At 41.9% G+C, this 14231-nt stretch overlaps 1 protein-coding gene across 4 annotated transcripts; it reads right to left on the bottom strand.

The window, feature by feature from the left end:
- Positions 1 to 1432: 1432 nt before the first annotated feature.
- LOC135505174 (uncharacterized) lies at positions 1433 to 5849 on the bottom strand. 4 transcript variants are annotated; one of them, XM_064924320.1, is made up of 6 exons: positions 5708 to 5849; positions 5268 to 5372; positions 3983 to 4514; positions 2955 to 3155; positions 2625 to 2754; positions 1433 to 2525 (listed from the first exon to the last, which is right to left on the bottom strand). In XM_064924320.1, the coding sequence occupies exons 3-6, from the start codon at positions 4362 to 4364 to the stop codon at positions 2033 to 2035; spliced, it is 1206 nt and encodes a 401-aa protein (XP_064780392.1). In that variant the 5' UTR covers positions 4365 to 4514; positions 5268 to 5372; positions 5708 to 5849; the 3' UTR covers positions 1433 to 2032. The 4 variants fall into 4 exon arrangements, with proteins under 4 accessions (XP_064780392.1, XP_064780393.1, XP_064780391.1 ...); XM_064924321.1 differs by having other exon boundaries at positions 5280 to 5372; XM_064924319.1 differs by lacking the exon at positions 5268 to 5372.
- Between the last annotated feature and the right edge of the window lie 8382 nt (positions 5850 to 14231).

The raw sequence follows: 14231 nt of genomic DNA, 5'->3' as shown, positions 1-14231 counted from the left end.
ATATAAATGTCCTCTTCAAAACAACTTCCAACTCCTGAACTCAGAAATCTCTGACTTTGAAAAAACTTCGGAAATGTACATATTACTTCCCCCGCACATTGAATCTGTACCGGTAACCCCTGTAGATAGCTTTGCTGTAGTTATTTTACCGCTGCTCTTTAATTATTTGTTACTTTTATTTATATATATTTATATAAAAAAATAACTGTATTGTTGGTTAGTTAAGGGCTTGTATAAGCATTTCAGTGTAAGGTTTGTTTGTATTCAGCGCGTGTGACAAATAAAATTTGATATTTGGGCATTTTTGTGCTTTCAAGACAACTGTGATATACAGGTCAGAAAGACGCCCGAGTACCCAGTTGTTTTAAACGCTGCTTCTTAAAAACGTTTTATTTTTTAAAGACGTCACCTTTATTTAACCAGGTACGCTAGTTGAGAACAAGTTCTCATTTGCAACTACGACCCGACCAAGATAAAGCATAGCAGTTCGACACATACAACACAATTACACATGGAATAAACAAACAAACATTTCTAACAAACTTTCCAGAGCTCTGACTTTGTGACCTTAAGATCACTGACGTCATGATTTGACCTTATCCCAGTTGTCTTCAAGACACCAAGAGATCTCTACTGTCTTTGCTGTAACATTATCCAGTGTCCATGTTTTATTGTATCAGTGCTACATTTTGAGGACATTTGACTAAATAGGTGTTCATATAGGTTGAGAAACACTGGTCGGGTGTTCGGAGTCTCCACTGGCTGAAAAGTGATTGCATTTGTTTTGAAACTGATGGCGTGTGGTTTGTTGACAACTGTAGCATTTTAGCTAAACCTAATCCAATTATGGTTGGAATGGAATGATAAACATATGGAAACCACATGTTTGACTCCATTCCATTTATTCAATTCCAGCCATTAATGAGCCCGTCCTTCTATAGCTCCTCCCACCAGGCTCCACTGACTGACATTGCAGGTTAGGAGAATGAGATTAAGGTTAGGAAAAATGTTAGAGTTAGCTAAAATGCTACAGTTGTTAATAACTGTTATCCCAGACAACTAGATGGAGCAGTACTGATAGCCACTACCGTACAATCCACCAGTATCATAACACCGGCTGGCCCATATGTCAAGCACGTGCAGTTATGACTTAAGGTTCCAAGGTATCATATGAAAAACATTTTTTGCTCTCGTGATAAAACACATGATGTACTTTATCTGCCTTCTCAAAGAAAATTAATTTGAAAAGATACACCATGTTTCTGAATGATGCTGCCAGATTACTATTCAATTTGAGAAGGGCGCTCCTTCCTTATCCCTTTTTCCCAGTCACATCACAGGCCACCCCGGTTCAGCTTAGTCAAACTCCCTCAGTGAAATAGATCAGATACTATGCCATTGATTCTGTCAGAAATAAAGAACATCATGGAGGTTAATTAATAAAATGAAAGCTTTAAGACAAGTATTTCAGCAATCCAGGTTTCAATATAAACATACAATCAATGACAAAGTACTGGCATGATGTGTTCCCTATGTTACAATCATGGAGATTGAGAGAGGGCTATAACTAGTCCACTCATGATATAAATAAACGGGGCTATCAAATACCAGATGAGTAGGTGGAATGAAGGGATTGCCTTAACCCAAAGACCAGAATTAAGACTCATTTCTACATTGTAGGTTTTTCAATATAATCAGTTATCTTTGGATTGACTTGAATTCCACTTGAACAAAGCTGCGTTATTCACCTCTGTGCTAACTGACAAAAAAAAAAAATTCAATTGATTGAATTTATCAGTAGGCAAGAGCTGCAAACATTCAAAAACAAAACTCTAAACCAGAATGCTGTGAGGTCACTGAATGCCTCCCTCTCAGTGTTTGGGGTTCTGTGGGCCAGAGCAGAGTTGCGTCTAAACATCACAATGTTCCACAACGTTACTAAGACAGTTCCGCTCCCAGCTTCCCCATGGGAAAATGTTAAGCAAAGTCAGATTCCCGTGTTAAGCATTGTTTGTTCAACCGTTAAACATCTTCAGATCTGTCCTGTGGCATTGAGGCCGCTGGAGATGGTCTCGTAACCAACAGAGACGAGTGTGAGAACACTGCTCTCCACATCCTCTGGCTGACAATGCTCTTGATCCTGCTGCTGGGTTGTATCCATGGCAACACCAACTGGAGCTCCAGACTCCTGCAGCCGCATCTTCTTCCTGCCTCTACCCCTCCCTTTGCCCTTCCCTGGCCCTTTCTCTTGACCTTTAACCCCGCCCAGCGACCCGTGCAATTTGTTGTTGCCGTTGTCTCGGGGCTTGCGGTGGCGGCGGCGGATGCGTCTCATTGGAGGGCCGGTGTCGACTGGATCGGTTGCCGCAGCGCCAGACAGGATGCGAATTTGTTTGTCGATCACCATGGTAATCATGTCAAGGGCGGCGTCGAGCATCCCGAGGCCCAAGCCGTGAGTCACGTTGTCGAACGACGCACTGTTGACAGGGTCACGAAAACACTTCCTCATCGCCTCCAGGTGGCTCCTATCGCAGAATAAAGGTGTGTTAGGATCGGTCTCACTGTACAGAAAACATATAGATCATAGTTAACTCGTGATTACACCATGCTGTAACCACACTAACCTGGTTTCTATGACCTTGGACCAGTGTTGGACAGTGTTGGTCTCTGGAATAAGCTGCTTGGCCATGTTGCCAAAGTCTATGTAGTCATGGGCAAAGTCCTTCATGTCGTTACACAGGGCTTTGGTGTCACCTGGAAAACACAACAATCTATAAAGCACAAGAGCTGCTCTCACTCGCTCTCGCTCTCACTCACTCGCGCACACACACACACACACACACACACACACACACACACACACACACACACACACACACACACACACACACACACACACACACACACACACACACACACACACACACACACACACACACACACACACAGCTTACCCTCTGTGAGCTTGGAAAAGGAAGAAGACACAGAAGTAGTAGTACCAGGAGTAAGACCCAGTATATTTAGAGACTCCTGCAGGGTTTTCTTGCTGGCCGGGCCACGGCTGACCCTGGTGTAGGCTGCTAGTGAACGCAGAGACATCTTCTCTGGAGCCTCCAGACGACGCTTGATCTCGTCATAGGGTATCAGGTACTTGCCTAGAACCAGAGGAACAAGAGACAAATTGTGTTGTTTTCTACTCATTCCATACTAATATTTTCTTCACTGACTTGCCTAGTTAAATTAAGGTTAAATTGAAGAAGAAAAAAAAGTACTACTCGAACACACCTGGTTGTACTAATCAGCTGATTCTCAGGACCATAATTAACTGAATCAGTTGTTAAACTAGTGCTGGTGCAAAACCCTGCACACCCAGTAGCATGTGGGGTGTGCAGGGTTTTGCACCAGCACTGGTCTAACAACTGATTCAGTTAATTATGGTCCTGAGAATCAGCTGATTAGGTGTTTATTTATTTTACCTTTATTTAACTAGGCAAGTCAGTTAAGAACAAATTCTTATTTTCAATGACGGCCTAGGAACAGTGGGTTAACTGCCTGTTCAGGGGCAAAACGACAGATTTGTACCTTGTCAAGTCGGGGATATGAACTTGCAACCTTTCGGTTACTAGTCCAACGCTCTAACCACTAGGCTAGGTGTGTTCAAGTAGTACTTTTTTCTTCTTCTTCAATTTAACCTTAATTTAAATAGGCAAGTCAGTTAAGAAAATATTCTTATTTACAATGACAGCCTACCCCGAACGACGCTGGGCCAATTGTGCACCCCCCTTGGGACTCCCAATTACAGCCAGATGTGATACAGCCTGGATTTGAAACAGGGACTGTAGTGACACCTCTTGCACTGAGATGCAGTGCCTTAGACCGCTGTGCCACTCGGGAGCCCAAGAACATCCTGCAGAAAGAGAGGTCTCCAGTAGGAGGGGCCACACCTGGCCTGATTCCCTCCGTCTCTGGCTGTGGTACTTACGGGCCTTGGAACTCTTCATGTTGGGGTCCAAGAGAGACGACACCTCTGCAAACGGAACATGGGGTACGTGGTTGTGGTTTGGAGCGGCAACCTGGGTCTGGGTCATGTCCTCTGCTGGGATCTGAATCTGGGCTTGCATCTGGTTCATGTCCCCCATTTGCTGCTGGCCCTGACCCTGTCCATCCCCCAGCACCATGGAGGGGAGATTGGATAACCCTTGTAACCCCGTCAGCCCCCCAACCATCATCTGCTGCGACCCCCCCTGTCCGACAGAGTTGGTCTGTTCTGAGGAGACTTGGAAGATGCCCATGACAGGTTTAACCACTCTGAACACCATGTTGCCCTGGGAGTCCACCCCCGCCAGGCTCTGATTTGATTCCATCTGCTCTGATGTCACTTCCTCTTCAATTCCTGGGTGACTGTTTTGGAGTGAGGAAGAGTTTCTCCTGAACCTTTCTATATTTGTTTGCAATGTCTGGGGTAGGATGAGAATGAGCTTACACACTGCTCTAAGGTCAGTTATGGGTAAAGTCTGTAGGACAGAAAAAAACAGACAAACTTTAGTCTACAGTGTAATAGTCATCATTAATAATCCATTACCATAATAAAAAAAGATATGTGATTTCCTAATTAGATTCCCCAAGTACCTCACATCCAGACGAGGTTTGTTGTTTTTATGAATCTCTTATCTCAACGAGTCGCTATGCAGTCGATGCTTCAAAAAGTGAATTCTTAAACCCTTACGTTAGCCCCCCATTTTTTGTTTGCTGAAATCCATACATTTTAATAAAACGTTAATAAAATACAACGACCGACTGTTTCCTTGTTGATTTTCAATTGGCGAGTTACCCTCTTAGAGGAACAGCAATGAGAAAACAGTCGGTGTTTGTTTTTGAATAACGTTTTATTAAAAAGTATGGACTTCAGCAAACAAAGGCACGCAGATGAGAAACATAGGTACATAACAAGGGTTTGAGAACTTTCACTTTCGAAGTATCGACCGCATAGCGAGTCGGAGGTTTGTTTCTAAAACTCTATCTGTGCCCAACTCGTGAATCATCATGGAGTTGAGGTACTCGACTACCAATTAAATAAATAATTCCCACCAGTCGCAGATATTTATCCTCTTCCCCACCCTCTCCAATTCAGCAATGTATATTATTTATATTTAAGATTCTATTCTGGTAAATAATGAATGTCTATAACATTTGTATGACATATTGTGGGCTCGTAATAAGAACGCTTTGTCGTCATGCAAAAAAAACAACAGGAGTTTTGACGTCACATTCTAACTCGCCCTCTGTTGGTCACCCACGCGCACACCGGAGGCGCTCCGGCCGGACGTCGCCAGCAAGCTAGGTATCTTCTATTTGGCAAGGACACCTGCTTCCTATGTAAATCCAACACAGTGCATTCATTAAAAGCATGTAGCTAGCTAATCAGATGATAGATTGGGCCCAATAAAGTTTGTTAGAAGTACACAGTAACTGCTACCGTTGCAAGTTACCCGAACCACAGTCGCAATTCTGTTTAGTGAAAAGTAAACCGTTAATATTCGCTATTTTCGTCTAAACCTAAACATGGCTGGCAAGGCCTCAAAGGGGGAAGGTAGCGCCTTTGATAAGGCCCAATCGAAATTATAATACAACACATTCAGAACAGGTTGCACAACATTTTCGCGCTAACCTTCACTGCAGTGCAACTAGTGAGGGTTTTCCGACTCACCACTTTACTGTTTGCGTTTTCCTAACGGCCAGCTGATCCTAGAACGGTGCGTGTGGAGACAGGAGACATTTTCCTTCTTCTCCAGATCTGCTTCGGCGGGTTGCAAATCAGCTCTAGATCTTATTCTTCTTCTTTGATGAGGTTTAACGGAGGTTGGCATCCAATAAATGTTGCATTACCGCCACCTACTAGACTGGAGAATAACTCCCTTATACGTTGCTTGGAAAATACATTAATATGCAAATACCCTACCATCTAACACAACACTCACAAAAAATATATATATACAGTACCAGTCAGAAGTTTGGACACACCTACTCATTCAAGGGATTTTCTTTATTTTTACTATGTTATACATTGCAGAATAATAGTGAAGACATCAAAACTAAGAAATAACACACATGGCTCCATGGCTGTCATCAAGGCAAAGGATGGCTACTTTGACGAATCTCAAATATAAAATCTATTTTTATTTGATTAACAATTGTTTGGTTACTACATGATTCCACATGTGTTATTTCATTGTGTTGATGTCTTCACTATTATTCAACAATGTAGAAAATATTAAAAATAAAGAAAAACCCTTGAATTAGATGTGTGTCCAAAATTTAGACTGGTACTGTATATTTTTGTGATTTTCATTAACTTTAATCCATAGTCCTTCGAAAGAAGTATTGTTCACATATTTTTTTTTTAACATTTGTATCTAAAAGCATATAATTCATATTTTGGCATATTTATGACATTTTGGCAATACCCAGGCCTCCACAGTATTTCATCTGTAGATGCTACAAAGCAGATATTGGTCTAATAAATATATCTGTAATATGAGTAGCATTTTTATTTCAATAACAATTTTCTTACATTAATTAATGATGTATGTCAACAATCCTTCCTCCAAATTACCATTCTATGAATTAGATTTCCTGAAAATCCCCCAAATCATGGTATTTTTGTTGTTGTTGTCCTGGTTTTATGTGGACTCACCCCATTTCCTGTTGTGACGACCTGGGCTCATAGTACAGGGGTAGTGTGTTGCCCCATAATGGTACAGAACTTCCGGTTTAGTCAGAGGTTATGTATGACATTGACCTTAAAATGGGTGTGGCCACACTTTAATATCCACTCACTCAAGCTTACACACACACACACACACACACACACACACACACACACACACACACACACACACACACACACACACACACACACACACACACACTTCTTCTCATCACTGACTCCACATGGAGGGGGCGGAGATGCCGGTGGAAGAGAGAGTTTCTGTAAACATCTCCTGACAGACACACGCACACACTCTGCGGTGGATGATATCGCTGAACACCATCCGTGCCGGCGGCAGGAGATGATAAACGATCTGTCGCTACACAGTGCTGCTGAAGACAAACAACCCCCGCCTCGCTCTCTGTTTTCCTGTCTGTCTGTCTGTCTGTCTGTCTGTCTGTCTGTCTGTCTGTCTGTCTGTCTGTCTGTCTGTCTGTCTGTCTGTCCCTGTACCGCCTAACTCTCTGTTCATCTCTGTACCTGTCTGTCCCTGTACCGCCTAACTCTCTGTTCATCTCTGTACCTGTCTGTCCCTGTACCGCCTAACTCCCTGTTCATCTCTGTACCTGTCTGTTTTCCTGTCTGACTCTCTATCTGTCTGTCTGTCTGTCTGTCCCTGTACCCCCTCACTCTCTTTCTCCCTCTCTCTAGCAGTACAGCATATTCACACATCCTTACAACCCACACAGGGAGGGTTAGTACTGTGTCTGTCTGGTTGCCTCAGAGGGAAGGGTGTTGAAAAGGAGAGACTCTGAGTTTTACTGATCCGTTACCATACCAACTGTCTTAGCTGTGGGAGCTGGCTCTTTTTAATGGGACGGTTTGGGGATGAGGAGCGGCAGGTGGGGGGGGGGGTAATGGGATTGGAACCTAAGCCTCTAGGTAGGATTGTGGACACACACACACACACACACACTACAATGGCATCATGGAACCTCATGAAAGCTTCAGATGTGCGTGTGCTGTCATCACTCAGCCTGTGTTAAGTGAAGTTAAATCTTCAAAGCTCCACCTATTATGACCCAGTGAAGATATCCATCAGAATAGGACAGAAGTCTACTCATGGCCTGATTCCACATGTTTAACTCTAATGCTGCAGTCTAATTCTAAATTCTAATTCTAATGTATTCTATACGTGATTATCCCTGGTCACATCCTCCCCTGTCGAACAGTATGAGTGCTATTGTAGCTTCTCAAATTAGCAATAGGAACTGGAGAGAGCTCTGTCAACCACTCAGAAATGTAGTAACCCTTGTGTTGCCATGACAACTGCACGTTTGTAAAATCAGCACTGTACCATGTGACTCTTGTGTAGTAGGCGAGGTACAAGATGGGTATGGAACAACAGCAACAAAGAAACAGGGACAGGTTGTGTGTGTGAGTGTGCCCTGTTTTGCTGAGTAGCAACAAGGTTATAGGTAGGTGTGATTCAGCCCGATTCCAATCCCCTCACTAGCCTCCATCATAAGGAAAGTCAACAAGAGCCAAAGGAAGGGTGCAAATTATCTGATTTGAACCATGCTTCTTCTTTGGCTGGAGGAGGTGAAGGAAAGGAGGCAAGGAGAGTTGGATGAGAGCGAGAGAGAGAGAGATAAGATAATCATCTTCACATTGACAGGCTGGAGGAGGTGAAGGAAAGGAGACAAGGAGAGTTGGATGAGAGAGAGAGAGATAAGATAATCATCTTCACATTGACAGGCTGGAGGAGGTGAAGGAAAGGAGACAAGGAGAGTTGGATGAGAGAGAGAGATAAGATAATCATCTTCACATTGACTGGCTGGAGGAGGTGAAGGAAAGGAGACAAGGAGTGTTGGATGAGAGAGAGAGATAAGATAATCATCTTCACATTGACTGGCTGGAGGAGGTGAAGGAAAGGAGACAAGGAGTGTTGGATGAGAGAGAGAGATAAGATAATCATCTTCACATTGACTGGCTGGAGGAGGTGAAGGAAAGGAGACAAGGAGTGTTGGATGAGAGAGAGAGATAAGATAATCATCTTCACATTGACTGGCTGGAGGAGGTGAAGGAAAGGAGACAAGGAGTGTTGGATGAGAGAGAGAGATAAGATAATCATCTTCACATTGACAGGCTGGAGGAGGTGAAGGAAAGGAGACAAGGAGAGTTGGATGAGATATAAGATAATCATCTACACACTGCATTGACTTCCAGCTCAGCACAGAGCTAACCAGAGAATCAGCAGTCGCCTGCTCAATACACACACACACTCACACAGGCAGAGCAGAGATCTGGGTTAGAGATAACAAACCTTTAACAATGAACACCAAACTTCAAAGACTTGTGAAGACAAAAACACATTTAGCTTTTAACTTCATGAGGGATCGTATGCCCTGAAGTCGGTAGATAAAACAAAGTCTGTAAAAAAAGATGAGTAGTTTTTCTAATTTCTCTACAATCCAAGAAAAATATGTTCCATAAAGAACTGAAAAGGGTTCTATCGCTTGCTTCATACCCCTTAAAGTTCTAGAACCCTTTTGTAGCGTTCTTTCATCAGAACCCTAGGGATTCTTCTTCACGGAACCAAAGGTAGCCCCATTTCTAACCCTGTACGGTGCAATTTATTAATTAAGGCTACTACTAATGAAAAGTAATATTTCTAGCAAAGAATATATTAAAATGATTCAAATGTAACTGAGTTAATCACAGGATTTGCTACGATTAATCGCAAATTCTGAAATTAAGATTCTGTTTATATAAAAACATTACACTAATATTGACATATTGATTTGGTCTAAAGTGACGATTAGAAAAAGCAGGTCACTTTCTTTAACCTCTATGTCAATTTGTTTTTACATGCCGTTGTTTTCAGTGTGTTTTCAGTGTGTTTTGAACACTTTCAGACAATGTGATTAATCACAATTAAACAAAAATAGTGCACTAAAATTACAAACATACAATAAATAATTCAAGAATGGACAAAAGACGACCCACATAGTTTTTAGATTGTATTGTCATCACAGTCACATTCAAACACAGATCAGGTAATGCTAACGCAATTTGGAAATATGCACTGGTGGCCAGTGAGGCATCTCTTTGTTCGAATGATGGCCCATGCCAATCTTGGTACAAACGCTGACTGACTTCTTTATGGAACAGTAGGCCTGCAGTATGGGTTGTTGCCTGGCCTGAGAAGAAAAACGGAGCAAAAACACGAGTTAATCTTCAGAAATAAACATGAGTTAATCGGCCCAAATTAAGACAAAATGCCATGCAGATACAGTTGAAGTCGGAAGTTTACATACACCATAGCCAAATATATTTAAACAAAAAATGTCACAATTCCTGACATTTAATCTTAGTAAAAAGTATATGTCTTGGGTCAGATAGGATCACCACTTTATTTTAAGAATGTGAAATGTCAGAATAATAGTAGAGAAAATTATTTATTTCAGCTTTTATTTTTTTCATCACATTCCCAGTGGGTCAGAAGTTTACATACACTCAATTAGTATTTGGTACTATTGCCTTTTAATTGTTTAACTTAGGTCAAACATTTCAGGTAGCCCACAACTTCCCACAATAAGTTGGGTGAATGTTGGCCCATTCCTCCTGACAGAGCTGGTGTAACTGAGTCAGGTTTTTAGGCCTCCTTGCTTGCACAGACTTTTTCAGTTCTGCCCAAACATTTTCTATAGGATTGAGGTCAGGGCTCAATGATGGCCCCTCCAATATCTTGACTTTGTTTGGAAGTATGCTTGGGGTCATTGTCCATTTGGAAGACACATTTGTAACCAAGCTGTAACTGATGTCTTGAGATGTTGCTTCAATATATCCATATAATTTTCCTTCATCATGATGCCATCTATTTTGTGAAGTGCACCAGTCCCTACTGCAGCAAAGCACCCCCACAACATGATGCTGCCACCCTTGTGCTTCACGGTTGGGATGGTGTTCTTCGGCTTGCAAGCCTCCCCCTTTTTCTTCAAAAAATAACTATGGTCATTATGGCCAAACAGTTCTGTTTTTGTCAATGTAAATTGTCTAGTGGAAATTGTTATGAATTGTTCAGCAGTCTAATGGCTTGGGGGTAGAAGCTTTTGATCCTAGACTTGGTGCTCTGGTACCGATTGCCGTGTGGTAGCAGACAAAACAGTCTATAACTTGGGTGACTGGAGTCTCTGACAATTTTATGGGCTTTCTTCTGACACCACCTATTATATAGGTCCTGGATGGCAGGAAGCTTGGCCCCAGTGATGTACTGGGCCGTTCGCACTACCCTCTGTAGCGCCTTATGGTCAGATGCTGAGCAGTTGCCACACCAGGCGGTGATGCAACCGGCCAGGATGCTCTCGGTGGTGCAGCTGTAGAACCTTTTAAGGATCTGGGGGCCCATGCCAAATATTTTCAGTCTCTCCCAAGCCCGTTGGGGAGTTGCAGCAATAAGACAAGATCGTAAATACCAATTGATATCACCAAATTGGGGGTAAAATTTCATTTTTTTTTAAATAGATAAAATATGAATGCATCATTAAAGTTACACTATCAGTATTACATTTTTCTTTAAGAAAATATTAAGTTTAGATTGAATAAAATTCCTCGTTCTTGAAAGGAAATCTGCCTTGAAAATATTAGAACCATAAATCAATTATCAAGTTGAGATGAATAGGAACAGACAAAACATTATGTTAAAAGCAAAAGCAATAAAATGTTCTGTAAAACAGTTGAAAAACAACATTGAATGTAGTGACATCTGTCTATGTGATGTGAAAATTGAAATGTAGGTTCATATCGGATTAGAATTTGGCAAACTTATGTGTGCAGGTTTCTGACTTTGGTTTCAAAATGATTTCCGTGTTCTCAACAGACAGGTCATAAACGTTTCTATTAGTATGGGTAGTCAAGTGGAGCAGGGGTCTAAGGCGCTGCATCTCAGTTCTCGAGGTATCACTTCAGTACTTGGTTTGAATCCAGGCTGCATCACATCTGGCTGTGATTGGGAGTCCCATGGGGTGGTGCACAATTGGCCCAGCATCGTCCAGGTTTGGCTGGTGTAGGCCATCATTTGTTCTTAACTGACTTGCCTGGTTAAATATAACATTCTAAACCAGCAAGGGTCATGCAACTGAAATGTGTTCAAATCTAGTAACAGGAAATAGAGACATTGCTGCATCTTCAAACATGGACTAAATGGTTTGTGTAACCAAGTCACTGTTGTGTTTCTGAAAACAGAGCTGTGGAATACAACAAACATGACAAAATCACATTCAAAGATATGCAATACAATTTGGCAGTGAGATCCAAATCTCACTGACTGCTTTTGTAAATCAGATATCAATATGAATACAATAACTTGTAAGTCCAATGTGTCAGGTTCAAGGTAAAAGCAATTCATGACAGATATTCATATTGGCATTTTAGTAATTTAGCAGACACTCTTACCAAGTACAACTTTAGGGGTGAAGCAATTAGGGTTAAGTGCCTTGCATAGACAGAATTGTTTTGTTTGTTCGGGATTTGAACCGGCGACCTTTCGGATACTGGCCCAATGATCTTAACCACTAGGCTACCTAAAGAAGTTAGGCAGTGACATCATAGGTGGGCGTGGTCAACAGGCCGATTTAACCATATGCATCGATCCTTTGCACATTCACATATTTGTCCAGCATTGTGTGTGACATCAAAGGGAGAAGACTATGATTTCATGTGGACACCGCGCATGGATTTTATGTTGTTGTTTGCATAACCTAAAGCAAAACTTTGTTAGCTTCTTGTTGAGAAAACGTCAGGGTTATTCTACAAGACAGAACACATTAATCAAGTAAGACATAAGACAACAAGGAACATATAACATGGACAAACATATGCCTATATGGGACATAGAGGAGGAGTTGTCTGGTCAAGGTCTTCTGTAAAAGTCACTTCAAAATGGGGGAGAATCACAACCTCCCATTCACAATACTAAAATCCACTGGTTTCATCTCAGAGCCGAGTATGCTATAGAAAACCAGCCAGGCTGACATGTTCTCCTACTAATGTGCACATAAACAGGAGCATCGAGCCGATGCCAAGAAATTCATCCAAAGACTCAGCTTTCTGTAGAGCCAGTGATGAGGCATAATGTCAGAAAGAAAACCGACAGTAGTTTGTCATAAAGTTGAAATCGGAAATCATCAGAACAGTTCATCTTCGCTGTGTAAAGGAGTCAATCATCATTAGAACAACAAGCATGTACAAGTTATTTTCGCCAATGACATTAGACTATCCTGTGTAGGCTATCAATAAACAGCCACCCAGGCAGCTACTGGCTATCATAGGGGGTGAGATAGAGACATGCAGCATTGTCATAAGAGAGCAAGCTACAAACCAGACATCATGTAGCCTATAAAACAATGGCAAGTGTGGGCATTCTAAAGCTAAGATGACGATAATAGGAGTTTATCATCAGAATCCTAAGGGCTGTACAGTGTCGAGATCAGAACTGGGGTCAATTCCAATGGTTCCAATTCTAACTCTGCAGCAGTTTAAGGGACAGTTCTCAACCGAAAGTGGTGCTCGTCTCCTCAAGGTGCAGTGGGGGTGTTTTATTTGATTAGGATCTCTTTCCGTCCTGTTTTGGACTAATCTTCCAAGAGTCCTTGTGTTTCTGTTCAGTGGAATGGATGTGAGAGAGGTTTAGGTTTAACCCAGAGGCCCTGGCTCCAATCCCAGTACCACCCCCCACACTCCCGATTCCCAAACCGTCTCATCGAAACGAGCCAATCCACACGCTAAAACCGTTGGTATGGAAACGGACCAGTAAAGCTCCAAATCTCTAATTTTTCACATCCCTTACTGGCACACAGGCACGCACACACACAAAAGAACCAAATAATTCTATATACAACACTATATATACAAAGGTATGTGGACACCACTCCTCTTTCTGTTCACCTGTCACAGTTCTGTATATCTTATTTTGGATTAGATTTTTTTTAAAACCTATAACTCTTTCTGTCTGTCTGCTCTTTTATGTTTATATAAGAATTGTATGCTTGTCTTTACTACAATGTACCTATACACCTTTCTTGTGAGTGTTCAATTAAACATATTTGATCAAGGCTACTGATCATATACTGTATGTTTGGTTCAGCTCTGTGAAGTCTTCAGCATCAAGCGTTGGGCCCGAATCTACTCATTTGAAGGGGTGTCAACATACTTTTGTTCTTGCTCCCGAGTGGCGCAGTGGTCTAAGGCACTGCATCTCAGTGCAAGAAGTGTCACTGCAGGTCTTGGTTCGAATCCAGGCTGCATCACATCTGGCTGTGATTGGGAGTCCCATAGGGCAGTGCACAATAGGCCCACCGTCGTCCGGGGTAGGCCGTCATAGTAAAGAATAATTTGTTCTTAACTGACTTGCCTAGTTAAATCAATAAAAACATGTGTATGACCTCTGATGTAGCATGAAAGACCAAATAAAATGTATTTATTTTAGTTCAGTGATTTAAATAAACAGGAATATCAAAGT

This window comes from Oncorhynchus masou, chromosome 18 (assembly GCF_036934945.1).
Source record: "Oncorhynchus masou masou isolate Uvic2021 chromosome 18, UVic_Omas_1.1, whole genome shotgun sequence".
Taxonomy (NCBI): Eukaryota; Metazoa; Chordata; class Actinopteri; order Salmoniformes; family Salmonidae; genus Oncorhynchus; species Oncorhynchus masou.
The sequence above is the reverse complement of the archived record's forward strand: the minus strand, read 5'-3'. Positions and strand labels throughout refer to the sequence as shown.

Excerpts from the sequence above, each read along its gene's own strand:
- LOC135505174 (XM_064924320.1), bottom strand. The coding sequence starts at position 4,364 with ATGGAATCAAATCAGAGCCTGGCGGGGGTGGACTCCCAGGGCAACATG. Across the intron at positions 3,156-3,982 it reads CATGAAGAGTTCCAAGGCCC|GCAAGTACCTGATACCCTAT; the intron begins GTAAGTACCACA and ends CTCTGGTTCTAG. Across the intron at positions 2,526-2,624 it reads TCCAAGGTCATAGAAACCAG|GAGCCACCTGGAGGCGATGA; the intron begins GTTAGTGTGGTT and ends ATTCTGCGATAG.